Source organism: Centroberyx gerrardi, chromosome 5 (assembly GCF_048128805.1).
Source record: "Centroberyx gerrardi isolate f3 chromosome 5, fCenGer3.hap1.cur.20231027, whole genome shotgun sequence".
NCBI lineage: Eukaryota > Metazoa > Chordata > Actinopteri > Beryciformes > Berycidae > Centroberyx > Centroberyx gerrardi.
In genome coordinates this window covers 21,182,805-21,197,337 of record NC_136001.1, presented here as the reverse complement: position 1 = coordinate 21,197,337, position 14,533 = coordinate 21,182,805, and the positions used below count along the sequence as shown (strand labels likewise).

Below are 14,533 nucleotides of genomic sequence, written 5' to 3'. Positions count from 1 at the left end.
TATTTATTTTTCCATAATAAATAAAGGGCTTGATTTTGTTAATCCATGAATGCTAATGTGTGTGTGTGTGTGTGTGTGTGTATGTCTCCTCTTTTCCTTTAGATTACCCCATGTACAGAGGTTTGCTGTGGTCTCTGAGATGTTCTCTGCTTCATCAAAACTGCCTTTAATACAGAAGAGTTTTCACATGCAGTGCAATTTTCCCTGACCTTTCTGACCAGAATTTACCTTTTTAACGATCTGTAACAAATCTGTAATTTGAATTGAGGAGTCGACTGCAGACATAAATCTAATTCAGGCTCCCTTAACAATAAATAGTGAGGCGTGAGCCCTGCAAAAAAAAACACAAGCGAGGAGGAAGGAAGAAAAGAGGAGAGACTTAGCAGTTTCCTTGTTCTTCTCTACTCATTCTTGGACAGACAAGTGAGCGCCCTTCCCCGTATGTGGTGGGTGAGATGAACTCCAGTGGGAATACTGTAGACCCCACCTGACAGCTCTCTGCCTGAGCAACTGAGAGAAATTCAGTGGAGATTCTGCTACCATAGTGCTGGAAAAAAAAGCAATAGCTTGAGATCCCACATCTCAACTATGATGTTCATTTTTGACAAAGAAAATTGAAATATTTTTGGCTTGAAAAGCGATGTAATATTTTTAGATAGGTTAAAAGCCCTCAGACATTGTGAAGCAAAAGGAAATTGAGAAATCAAAGGATACAAACCAAATGTATTGAACACCAAGGAATGGAAAAACCTATTCTATACCTCATTCTCCCCCTGTCTTCTGATTTTCCCCGAATCCTGCCTGAGACTTGCTTGTCGCATTCCTAGAATAGCCCCCTCTTTTCTCCTCTACCCCACACAATCACCTGTTTCCCTCCTCCATCATCTCAATCCCCTAGTTACTTTATACCCAGAGTTCAGTCTGGCCGGCACAACCATTCCAGCGAAGGGGGAGGAGGACTTCCTCACGCTGGCCGCCTCCCGGCTCAGCCGCAAGAAACGTGTCATCGGGGCTGGAGTTGGCGTGGCCATGGTTCTGGTCCTGCTGGTGGCCATTCCCTTATTGGTCCACACCACGAAAGGGGCCGGGTCTGGAGGAGGGGGCACCCATTATGAGATGCTTGGCAGCTGCAAGATGGTGTGTGACACTTTCACCCCCCCACAGGGAGAGCTGTCTGCCGTCTCCCCTCAGCCCCCAGACTTCTCGGGGCGGAGGGGCAAACCCGGGTTCCGCGGGAGCCCCGGACTCCCCGGTCCCCCCGGTCCCAGAGGGCCCGCCGGAGAGCCCGGCAAACCAGGCCCGCCCGGCCCTCCGGGGCCCGGACCGGGCGGCTACGTCCCTTCCTTCTACAGTCCCAAGATCGCCTTCTACGCTGGCCTCCGGAAACAGCATGAAGGGAGCGAGGTACTGAAGTTTGACGATGTGGTGACCAATGTAGGGAACTACTATGAGCCGAGCACCGGCAAGTTCACCTGCCCCCTGCCCGGCATCTACTACTTCACCTACCATGTCCTGATGAGGGGCGGCGATGGGACCAGCATGTGGGCCGACCTGAAGAAGAACGGACAGGTGAGACAATGGTGTGTGTGTGTGTGTGTGTGTGTGTGAGTGAAGAGTCTCCTAACTCTGTACACAAGGAAGATCTGATCTTGCCACAAACTCTCGGTCTGCAACTATTAACCAACCAAAAAAGCATTTTGGAATATTATGTATCTTGGATAATAAGGTTTTGACCCAATACTATTCTATGCTGCCTATTTTCACTACCAATCAACATGTTAGCATGCTGGGAAAATACGGAAGACAAAGAAAAGTTTAAAGCATGTGGTTCATAAAAGGATGAGAGAAACGGGTGTCCTGGTGGCTCAGTGGTCGAGGGCCTTGTGGCCGCGATGTCCTGGTTTGAATCTGGCCTGGGACGTTTGTTGCATGTCATCTCCCTCTCTCTCTCTTCCCCCTTTCCTGTCTCTCTCAACTGTGCTATGCCAGTGGAGCAGAAACGCCATAAAAATAAAAAAAAATAGAAACAAATTGCTATTCACTGAGATGAGAATTAGACTAGAATAACTCATTCAGTTTCTCAATCCTGATTTGGGTAAGAACTATCAACCCCTGTTTAATAATGCAACAAACGGTTTCTCTGGATACCATCAGGAAGCTTTCAAAAAGTTTCCCAAAGGCGATAGGTGATTTGCTATTTGAGGACAAAGAGGAAATGAAGGCAGAATGAAGAAACAGAAGTGTGGCTAAGAGCTACATATTTCTCTACATGGAGGACAAATGTTGTAATTACTTGTACAACTCGCAAAACCAAGAGAAGGTGGGAGGAGAGAGAGAGAGAGAGAGAGAGAGAGAGAGAGAGAGAGAGAGAGAGAGAAAGAGAGAAAGAGAGTGACAGCTAAGCGATCAAGAGGATAACAATCCTCCATGTCTCAGTGGAACGAAGCCAAAATGCAACAGCTGGCTACTGTCCTCTGAGGAACTCTGACTTTAACACTAATAAATAAACAAGTAAAAAAAAATGTCTGAAAGAGCCTTGAAAGCTTCCATCTGGAGATCCATGACAAGCTTGAAGAACTAAACCCTCACTCTGTTGAGGAGCTCTGATTCTGACATGTGTGCTGCAGAACAGAAGATTGACATCCCGGGGATTACCAGAGAAGAAGAAAAACTTGCTTTGCATTGTTACGAGCCAAGTCAAATCAGGCGGAGGGTTTGATGGTACAATAGAGGTTCCTCTACACATAATTTACACGCTACATGGACTGACAGCAATATGCTAGTGAGCCGACCATGACCCTGCTGGGCTATTGTTTATTCATGACAGACTGCTATGCCAAGTCGAACCATGCATTAGAGAATCTCCATCTCCAATAACTTTAAATAAGTCGGCCCACAGACCAATAGTATTAAGGGACAAAGGTTAAAGGAGACAGATGAACAGTTTAAAATGCCACGTTTCAAATTGTACCTTATTAAATGAGCATTTAAAGTAATGATGGCGTAACCTTTTTGCATAGCAATTATGCAGTAATGACCTGTCTTTTCCTATGTAGGCTGTATTTATTTAAACAAATATGGTTACATTAATATAATGTCAGGTGCAGTGCATTTTATCAGATTTTACTTTTTTTTTTTTTATTTCTTTCTCTGCTATGATTCCTGACATTCTCCCCTAATACACACATGGTAACACGGCTCTTTTATGTGACCGTTTGAGTCTATAAAAATAGTTTTCCCCCATTTTATTGATTTGACAGGATGTGTATTAAGTGCACAGTAAAGAGGACAGACAGGAAAATGCCAGATATAATTGGGGGACTTGGTTTGTTGCGTGCCTTCACAGACATTGTCATTCCTGTCTTCTCCTGCTGTTAAATCTTTCATAGCCTTTAGATGAGATCTTCTCCCCTCCACCTGTGCCCCTCCTTACACACACACACACACACACACGCGCGCGCACACACACATACGCACACACACTTTTACCATCCACACTTCTAGCTTGGCTATTGACTTCTTCCCCATTAATTATCTTTTCCATCAACTAAATTATTTAACCCAATTCAGTGCTGATCTTGCCCTCATAGTTTCATTCCACTCACTGGTGGCTCTTTGCTGTGAATAGGAAAGTGCTGTTGGAGCAGAGTGAACCGGTTGGGTCAATGAGAAAAACACAACCTTGGGGAAACATTGAAAAACTTTATTGAAAAAAAATATTTTCGGTGATGAAACTAGAAAAGTCCAGTTATATTTAACAGGATATTTAGGACATGTATTACTCAGGTATTATTATTGTTATTTTCTGGGTGGGCAATTTGTTCAGATAGTGTTGATTTTGTCCATTATGACCCTTCTTTTGTTTATTTTGAAAGAAAATTAAATCATGTAAACTATTTTTGTAGATGCACTGTGAAAATTTGAGAATGAGTGAAGAGGTGCATAAAAGTCTGTTGTGTATATACAGCGTGTGTGTGTGTGTGTGTGTGTGTGTGTGTGTGTGTGTTTGTGTATACAAGCATTGTCAGACAGATACTGAGATAGTGTTGATCAATGTCTTGTCAAAGGGAGCTGAGAATAAGACACATCCTGGGGAGAGATTACTGTACAGAGAGGCAGGCCACAGACAAGCGGGCTGACAGAGAGATCGAGGAACGAGAGAGAGAGAGATGGATGGATATTCAGAGGAGAACGGACAGAGGAGGAGAGAGACAGCGATAGGGAGGCAACGTGGACAAAGAGGACAGATGAGGAGAGGAATTAAGGACAGGGGGTAAAGCAATGTAAGGAGAGGAATGTTTGAGATTAAAAAAAAAATCAAACTTCCCACATCTGAGGTTCTCATATTGGCAGCTGATCTCCTCAACCATTGGTTTCAGTGTTCAATGTGTTGCATCACTCAATGAGAGGAAGCTCCCTCACTCTTTATGTCCCATAACTCATCAAAAGATTTGTGTTGAGGTAGATGACCTTTTCAATAGATATATAATTCACAACCAGTATGTACTTTGCCCTTTACAATGATGAGCAGGGAGAGGGAGTATGAATATTTATAGTTGGCCCAATATGGGGAATCTGGGCTGGTCAGTTGGTCAGGAATGCTCTCGCACTAGTTTTGATGACTCCGGTGCGATTGCATCTCAACACCTCACCCGGAAAACGATGCTCTGCTATTGACACTCAGTAACCTCATTATATGGCGGTGGCATTAGGTGGGATGTGACCTATTGGAGGATGAGACTGGTGGACAAACGGTGGTGCTCTGACATGTAGCTCTGACTGTGGCTCTGCTGTGGCTCAGCCTTAAGGATAGAAGGTGTGAAAGTTAGAATGAAAGATGTATTAAAGTACAGATTGTGAAGGTGAACAAAACCCTTTCATTTGCCATCACGACCAATGTTGGGGCCCCCCAGGCTTGTGTGAGTTCAGCCATGCTTTTCACTTTTTATACCGACGATTGCCGTACAGATACACCGAATCAATATATTTTAAAGTATTCTGATGATACAGTTCTAATATCTCTGTTAAGTAACTCAGGCAACCCTGGACTGCACCAACTTGGCGTGAACAAAGTGGTCGAGTGGAGTGATAATAATGCTCTTGAGATTCACACAAAGAAAACGGAAGAGATTGTATTTGGCTCACCATCTGACTCTCATAAAGTTTCTATTGTTATCCATAATGAAAAAATCAATCAGGTATTTTCATATAAATACTTGGGTGTAATGATAGACCATCTGTTATCCTGGAAAGACCACATTGAAACTGTCTGTAAAAGGACAAAACAAAGAATTTGGTTTCTTCACCGCCTTAGGTCTTTTGGGGCAAGTAGACAAATTCTTCTTTTGTTTTTTACTTCTGTGATTATGAGTGTTCTACAGTATTGTAATAATACATGGTACAAGTGTTTGTCCACTACTTTAAAGTCAAAACTGCTCCACCAAACAAAAATCTGCTCAAAGATCGTAGGCCAATCTCTTGAGAAACTCTATGAATCAGCCTACCATAATAACATATTAAGGCTGGCCAACAACATCGTCTCTGACCCCAACCACGTCCTGAACAGTGAATACAAACTGTTTCCATCAAATCGGAGATATAGGGTTCCACGATTTAATAGGGTTAGACTGAAGCACTCTTTTGTACACCAGTCAATCCTAAAATTAAATATAGAGCTTAATCCCAGATCAAATGTACGTTGAAGGGCCTTGAATATTGTCTTTTGTGATTGATATGTTGAATGTATGTATCTTTGTGTCCTGTCTTAATTTTTGTCTTTTCTGTGATGTTGCAAATGGAGCTGCTGTGATGCAAGAAAATTTTCAGACTGGATCTGACAATAAAGTATTATCATCATTATCATCATTATCATCATCTTCATCAAAGGTATAAAGTTTAGAATTAAGCACATACAGGTTAGAGTGCATTAAAGATGTATGGATTAGAATTAAGGGTGTATAGGTTAGAATTAATGGTGCATTAAAGGTGTATTGGTTGAAATTTAAGGTTTATTTAAGATGTAGACTGGTTAGAAACAAAGATAAATTAGGATTAAACTGGAGAGTGAACGAGTGCTGGCTTCTCAGGAGCAAGTAGCAAAGACACTGTTGTAAAAGCTATTAATTTTCCTGCTGAATGCCATAAAAATCCAGCAGAACGCTGTTTATTTATTCTGTACCTTTTTACTGAAACACCAAGTTTATGCTTGTACATAAAAATCTAAGCTCTACGATACAGCCAGTAAGCTAATTAGATAATTGAATATGCCACTGAAAAGTTGTGGTGATGACAAGCTTGGACTCAATTAAAAAATTAAAATCACAACGCTGCTCGCGTTCAGTTAGTAGGTGTGGTGTAGCTACTGTCAGAGGCAGAAGCTGCTAATTACGGTATTTCAGACAAGGTGCCAGTTTGGGCCTCATGTGACATGTCATTACATGGTTTTTCATTTATTCTATTTAGGTTTTGGAGCAGCAGTGTTTCTACCAACAGTAGTGTGTTGGTAGAAAAATCCAGCCTACTTTCTGTGTGCTACATTGATTCACTGTCTAACACAATATCCCAAGATCATAATTGGGAATATTTTACGACAAAATGTAAAATGTAAAATTCTACCTGCTCTTTATACCAAGCAGAATGAATCATCTCATGTTCTCTACAGTCTGTCCTTTGTTTTTCTTATCTTTTTCTTAAGAACACACACAGTTGTGTGCATGTCCATACACACAGCCATTATTCGACCATACATTTCTGTTATAATGGCTGAGGCCATTATATTCTGTAGACTAATAAGACTCGGGGCTTTGTGTTACTGTGTTTTGTCATGCCTTTGTTGTGTTTCCTCTTTCATCCCCATTATATCATTATTTCTCCTCATCAAGGAAGCAGGGTTTTCTCTGTTTTATGAATAGTAGAGTGTCATAGTGTTTGATAATGGCAGGTTTCTACAGAACTAACATGTAAAAAGGTAAAATGTGCCTTGCATTATCAAAATTTACAAGATTAGGTGGTATATCAAATTTAGTGGGGTATTAACTTTTGACCTGTAATACAGTTTTTTATATGATGAGGAGGCTTTAGGCAATTTGTCAGTTTTGACTATTGTGTAGCGTGTGTCTGTGTAAGGGTGTGTGTGTGTATACAGCTGTATGTGCCGATTGTAAAATACATCATGAGAATGATCTACATTCAGTGTGTCAATTCAGTATGGGGCAGTAAATAACTAGTCATTGACATTGTGCAATATCACTTAACTTCACTGCTCAGGCTCTGCTTTAGCTTATGCAGTGCAGGTAGAGCAGTCCACAGAAACCCCTTTATATCCAATTAAAGCGTCGCCCCTGCCCTCAAAGGTTTCAGTCTAGAGCCAATTAGAGACTTTCTAATCAACATCTTGACACCTTAGGTCTTGAGTGTCATGGCAAAAATATTAGCATTTAGTATGCCAATTAGGGTGCAAGTCTGCAGCGCAGGCAAAGGGTTTCATGTCGACCTCCATAATAGAAACAGGAGACTTTCAGCTGGTACACATGGATAGAGGCAGAAAGAACACAGCAGCTTTTACAAAATGTGCCATTTCCATTGCCCTTCTTCTCTCCGTCGGGCTCTCTCCCAGTCCGCCCTCAGAGGTCCCTCAGGTAAGTTTAAGAGACCCTCTCTCAATCGCCTCGCTCTGCTCTGAGAGGTCTGTACATCACAGTGAATGAATCCTGTCAGTTTTATTACCAGAGGACCAAGGCACCACTACAAAACAAAACAAAACAGAAAAAAAAAAAATAACAGACTACATGGACCGCCCACCTCCCCAATCTCATTTATGCCCCCCTGAAATAGGCACGCTTGATCAGTTTGTTATCCAACAGGCTCCCTCCCCATCACTCAAAGCCCCTCTCAAGTTTGGCTTCCTTCACCCGAATCCTGTGCTTAGACTGTTAAAAGTGCATGCAGCTGCTCACTCGTCTGTGTGCTCTCTTTCAAATTTCTGTTACCACACCCTCCTTTTCACCATGTATCCTTCCTTTCTACTTACCCCGTGCCCTCCCTCTCTTCCTCCGAGACAAAGCTCAGACATAAACATTATGTGCACTCAATTTGGGTTGATATTATTGTGACTTGTTAGCATAAAAATGAATCAAATCTGAAATAAATTTGAAATATATCAACCCTTTAATATGTCACTCAAATTAAGGGTGCACAGCTGAAAATATAGATTTTATTGCACATTTTTAACACTGCGAGTTTATTATTTCTGTGTTGACTGTAATTTTTTTCTTCTACTCTCTCTCTCTCTCTCTCTTTCTCTCTCCCTCTCCCCCTATTAAATGTTGCCCCCCTAATGAAAAGTGGAGGCAGTGTAATCTTCTCCATTGTCCCGCGGGTGCTCCCTCTCTCCAACAGCAGCAGATCAAGTCAGAACAGCGCTGGGCCAACAGACAGAAATTCACTCCCTTGTCGCTATCAATCTCCACTGCTGTTGACAATAATCCTGATTTGCCTTTCTCTCTCGTTTTCACTCCCACAGCCCCGGCGCCCCTCCCCTCTTTAAGAAAACAAGGTTTCACTGTGATTGTTACTGATAGCTGAAACTGAGATTCATCTGCTCTGGGCTCAGTATCACAGCGCTCTGCGATGTGACATGCTTTGACTTGGCAGTTCGTTTTAACGGTCCAAGACAATCTGAATATGTTCCATTTTACAATATTCAATTAATATTATCTTCAGAGATGTTCAAATTCATTTTGACTTGATGTTATCAAATATTAAATATGAAAACATTGTTTTAACCTACAGATTTATTCACTGCAATTTATTAATTTACAGCGATTGATACATTACTGTGTTTGTTTCATTGAAGAAGACTACACAGATAATATTTAATTCATAATTATACTCAAACTCTGACTAACTTGGCCGCAGGGTTTTATAGGAAGAGAATGCAACCATGAATGAATCATAAACATTACACATTAAATGTCAGCATCTCCAAAGTCTGAGCCGTGGCTAAATAAACGGAAGTGTCTCCTAAAGAGTCAACCATAGAAAGATGTAAATAACATAATGTTTTTTTTTGCTGGCAAATCTAATTAGCTGATGTTCATGTTTAAGGGCCATCACAGTGAAGAGGGGTAAATACTGTCTCTGTTGCAGCCTTTGTTATGACCCTTTAACATGCAGGCTATCCAGGTAGACCGTTCCCATGATGCCACGGACACTTGCTTGTTCATTAAATAGTAGCAGTCCTTCCATGGGTTGCATGCAGTGCAGTGTGTTCAGTTATTTTGATAGGTAGCCTAATGTTGTCCAGGCATATATACAGTACCAAACTAGATTAACTAACTAGTAACTGTATGTGTTCTTACATACAGTTACAAGTTACAGCAGATTGTCAAGCCTCACTGAAATGGGAGTATGTCTCAGACTCAGCTGAAAATAATATCAGGGGACTCCTGCCATTCAACCATGTAGGCAGATGTTGGCTTTACAAGATGTCAGAATCTCTTTCCTGTTATATTTTTCTTTAAACCTATTAGGTCTCCTCAGGGGAGCCGTTTGGTCCCTTCAGAGCATAACAATCTACAGCATAAAAAAATCTCAAAATGTCTCATGCTATGTGGTTTTTTCAGGTGTTCACTTGAGATACATAAAAACCAGAGACAAAGAAGAATAAGAGCTGTTCTCATAGCGTGTCTGTGTGTGTGTGTGTGTGTGTGTGTGTGTGTGTACGGGATCTTATCCTGACCTCCTACTACTATTTCATGGGCCCATTTGACCGCTGTAGCCTATCCTGCGCCCCCATTTATTGTGATTGTATGGAGTTATTGAGGAGTTGGAGCTATTAGGGAGGGAGCTGCCATGGCTGTTCGACTACCAATTACCGTAGCCTGTAGCCCTGTAGCTTGCCCTGACGCATCTGGAGTTTGGGAGGGGAGGGGGATACAGCCGGGGGAGGCAGGGGGGTCTCAGGAGACCTGCCACAGCAGCACGCCGTTAATCAATCCGATTTAGACCGGACAGGGACACGCTTAGTCGCTGCTCCCGCCAACACTGCCATGGCGGGGAGAGAAAATGTGTGCGTGACCTGCATCTCATTCTAGCGTAAGGACGAAAAAAGATGGATAGATGGGTCTAGAATGAAGAGATAGCGAGGGGGCTGCGAATGGGAGAGGGATGATGGAAGGGGTGTGAGGTGTGGAGGGAGAGACAACAATTAATGGAGTGATGTGAGTTGAATTAAAACAAAGGGAATGTATCGATTCATTTCCGTCTTAAGGAGAGGAAAAAAAATGTTCATCCTCTCTACATGGAAAAAAAATGCTTATATGGAGAAATATATCGAGTAATCGAGTTAAATTGATGAAACCGGCAAAAACTCATTATTGGATGGAGGATGAGGAGAAATGGTTAGTTGAGTTTTATTTGATATGTCTAACTGATCACAAGGGAGGGAGGGAAGCTTGATGACTAGTGGAGATGATGGACCATATCCTTAGTCAGACCCGGACCCAAGGCAGGAGACAAAGATGGAGTGAGGGTATCATATTTGCATTCATTAATATGTATGTGCTTGCGTACTCTATTTTCCACCATTAAATGGATCGTCTGCTTGAATAGTTGGTTACTTACCCAATGATAGTGCAATTCATTATAAGCTGATTTGCTTATTGGGCGCAGAAACAACTCAGAACTTACAGAGAGTGGACAAAATAATGGAAACACCTAACAATATATGAATATCAAGTACCTGATAAGGAATAAGGCTGCCCTTTGCCTTCGGAACAGCTTCAGTCCTCCTTGAGATGCTGTTAACATCTATTCTATTCTATTCTATTCTATTCTATTCTATTCTATTCTATTCATACTGCATCCTGGACTGGGCGAATATTAAGATACTGGACCATTCTTCAAGAAGGAAAGCCTCCAGGTCTTTGAGGGTGGAATGAAATAGAAATCTACTTTGCACTCTGCGCTCCAGATCCTCCCATAAAAGCTCAATAATGGTTAAATCTGGTGATTGGGGAGACCATGGAGGGCATTTGGCTTCATCCTGGTGCTCATAAAGCCTCTCTTAAATTTGTTCGGCAGTGTGTATGGAGGCATTATCATCTCGGAGTATGAGAACATCATGAGAGAACAGTGTTTGTAGGAGAGGGTGTACCTGGTCCTGGCATCATATTTGTTGGCCGTTATGATCATGCAGAGTAATCGTCGGACCTAATGACTCCCTGAAGATGGCTGCTCATACCATTACAGCTCCCCCACCATGTTTTGTTAGAGCCGAAGGCATCCTTGGCTCTGGATCTCCTAATATAAACCAATCTGGATGTAGAAAAAACAGGGAGCAAGACAACTCATCAAACCATATTACTTTTTGAAATTGCTCAGATATCCAGGTTTTGTACTCCTTACACCAGGTTATACGTCTTTTCCGTTTCTAAATGCCAGCCCTGCGATAAATACCAGTGTTATGAATCTCATAACGTCAAGCTTTTGTTGCAGCTGTGTCATAGAGATGTTCATTCAATTCTGTGCTATGTTTTTTAGGCTATAGTGTTGTGGTGTCTATTCCTGTTGGTGACCTTCGACTTGCAACCACTGTTCCTTTTTGCCAATGCAGTTTGTCCATGTTTGGAGTATATTGTCATGATTTTCAAGGCTGTTCTTCTTGCCATATTAAATAATTTAGCAGTTTTTGTGACCGATGAATCTGCATTGAGGCCCCGACTATTTGGCTTCTTTGGAACTCATGTTAATTTGAAAACTCATACAAAAGTGGTGATTGTGAAACCTCTTTTTAAGCTGACATGCTGCTAATTGGCAATCATCGTAACATGGCTCACCCGTGTATTTGCCTTTGTAATTGTAATTTAGTTACTTCAGATTTTAAGTCCTTTTTCATGTGGTGTTTCCATTGTTTTGTCCACCCCCTGTACGTTACACAATGTGTTACAGGCCATTTACACAACATTGTATGGTTGAATACCTCTGAAATAATGGCCAAAATTTGCTAGAAACAGTTGATAACTATTGATGTTGACGAGGCATAAGCAGCGTTAGTAATTCAGCGGCAGCAAATAAATTGCCATATATTATCAAACTAATGGATGTTTGATATGGCATTCAGCATGTGTATGAGTGCACATTGGCTGTATTTGCTGGAATTGTTTCCTCTGTGTTTGACAGATGAATAGACTGATATTCCAGTGAAACATGTCTTCCCTGATACCATCTACAATCCCTATCAGACTCTTCTCTGCAACAGGTGGATCAGGTGTGAAAATCCCCTGGAAAAATCAATAGAAATAAAGGAAGGTTGTGCTCTCGAATGGAGGTGCGGGGTCAAAGATCACTGAACACCTCATCTATCTGCCCATTGGACAGGAAGGCATCTATACTGATGACATTACAAGAAGATCTCAGAGCGAAACAGGAAAAGGCACGGATTTCATCCAGATAAGGGAGTGGGAGTAGGGGTGGGTGGGAGACAGTGATCAGATAAAAAAGATAAACCTATTAAAAAGATCAACCTATATGATAAAACAGTGAAAGAAATTACTATGACCAGTGGAAACTGAAGTGGAAAGTATTTGTTATAATAATAATTATTATTTGTTATTAGTATTTGCCAACTTTGGGATTGTGCCAGTAATGCATTGCCCTATTGGCTCGCTTAATACTTGCCTTGGTCATATGGAACACATACAGAAATCCATATTCCTACAGTGTCCCATGCCTCGGCCCTGTAATTAACATTTAGATGGCCATGATGAAGAAGGCTCAACTGCAGGAGATGATTAGTGACTTGGGGCTACAAGAGAAGACCAAGCACTCAGATAAGAAACAGAGTGGAGGGCGTGGGTTGGGGGAACAGAGAGGGTCAGACCGATATATCAGTTTGCCAACATATCGGGCTGATATTGGCCTTTAAAGGTCCCATATTGTGTAAAACGGGATTTCCCTTGCCTCTTTGATTATAAAGGAGTTGGATGTGCTATCTAAACATTGTAAAAGTATCAAAACGCATGGTAGCCAACTAAATCCACACAATCCTTATTAGAAAACCGAGCCTCTAAACGAGCCGTTTGGACTTCTGTAACTTTGTGGCGTCACAAAGATACGCTCATTATCATTTTTTAAATTAATAATAAGCTAACAAAGTGTTTTTTCAAAGCAGTTGAGCGGTTGTCATTGTTTATTACCGGAGAGTTTTCCCTACCTGTAGCTGCCTGTTCTGCCGTGTCTGTGGTGTCTCACGATTCCCTCTTGAATCGGTTAGCCAATCAGAACAGAGGGGTCGTTAATATTAATGAGCCTTAAAGGCACAGCAACAGAAACAGCCTGTTCTTGGCAAGAGAGATGCTGGAAAATGTAAAAATGGATTGAGAGTGTTTTTGGTACATGACACCACACAAACAGCTTTGAATGGACCTTAAAACATAAAATAAAACACTGGGAAGTGTAGAATATGGGACCTTTAATGAAATATCAGACATCGGCCAGTCAGTGTCGTCCACTGATGATATGATGGAGGTTCCTCCCTGACCACAGCTACATAAAAACATTCTGTAGAATTTGCAATGAAGTTTTATTTTATTTGCATGTTTATTTGTTTGATTGATCAATAATGTTTTTTGTAACTTAATTCTTAATTTAAAGGTATAATGTGTCCCAGAGTTTCCCATGCCATTGAATAGGTAGGGTGGGTCACCCTGCCTTAAAAAGAGCTGCTAACCCTGAAAGAATTTCATGTGTATGGGCTTCAGTGGAGAGTTTTAGTGTCCCATAATGGTATAAATGCTCTTTTAGAGGTTTTTAGTATTTCCGTATCGGCCTTCAAAAACCTGCATCGGTCAAACCCTAAAAAACACTGTGAAACATAAGCATGACACTGTTTATCTACTTTATGACTTATCTATGGCATTTGCTTTCTGTTTATATATCTCTCTCCATCCTGGCAACCCCTCCTCATCTTTTCTGTGTCTTTCTCTCAGGTGAGGGCCAGTGCGATCGCTCAAGATGCCGATCAGAACTATGACTACGCCTCTAACAGCGTCATCCTACATCTGGACGTGGGGGACGAAGTGTGTGTACAGCTTGACGGGGGCAAAGTTCACGGCGGAAATACCAACAAATACAGCACCTTCTCTGGCTTTCTCATCTACCCTGACTGACAGTATACTCACATTCTTACTCTCTTTCTCTCTCTCTCTCACACACACACACACACACACACAAACACACACACACACACACACACACACACACACACACACACACACACACAAAAAGCGCTTGTTTCCCATCATAATCAAGCAAAAATTGTCCTCTCCTTTCTGCATATAACATACCATGCTTCCATCTTGTAATTTGTCATTCCCATGCCGTTCAGTACACGATACATGTAATAATATGATCGCAAATAACAGTCAAATAAAGAGAATTTGTGTAAAAATGAATATAATATTGTATATATTCCTAGTTAGCATTTACTTCTGATACACACATCTGTGTAATCTTTATTCTGTATCATGTACAG

General features: G+C 41.5%; 1 protein-coding gene across 1 annotated transcript; it reads left to right on the top strand.

Moving 5' to 3' along the window:
* Window positions 1–1,008: 1,008 nt before the first annotated feature.
* On the top strand, window positions 1,009–14,168 carry c1ql4b (complement component 1, q subcomponent-like 4b). Its single transcript, XM_071919449.1, has 2 exons — window positions 1,009–1,569; window positions 13,989–14,168. Exons 1-2 carry the CDS (start codon window positions 1,030–1,032, stop codon window positions 14,166–14,168), a joined length of 720 nt encoding a protein of 239 aa, XP_071775550.1. The 5' UTR covers window positions 1,009–1,029.
* The last annotated feature ends 365 nt before the right edge of the window (window positions 14,169–14,533 follow it).

Excerpts from the sequence above, each read along its gene's own strand:
- c1ql4b (XM_071919449.1), top strand. The coding sequence starts at position 1,030 with ATGGTTCTGGTCCTGCTGGTGGCCATTCCCTTATTGGTCCACACCACG. Across the intron at positions 1,570-13,988 it reads ACCTGAAGAAGAACGGACAG|GTGAGGGCCAGTGCGATCGC; the intron begins GTGAGACAATGG and ends TCTTTCTCTCAG.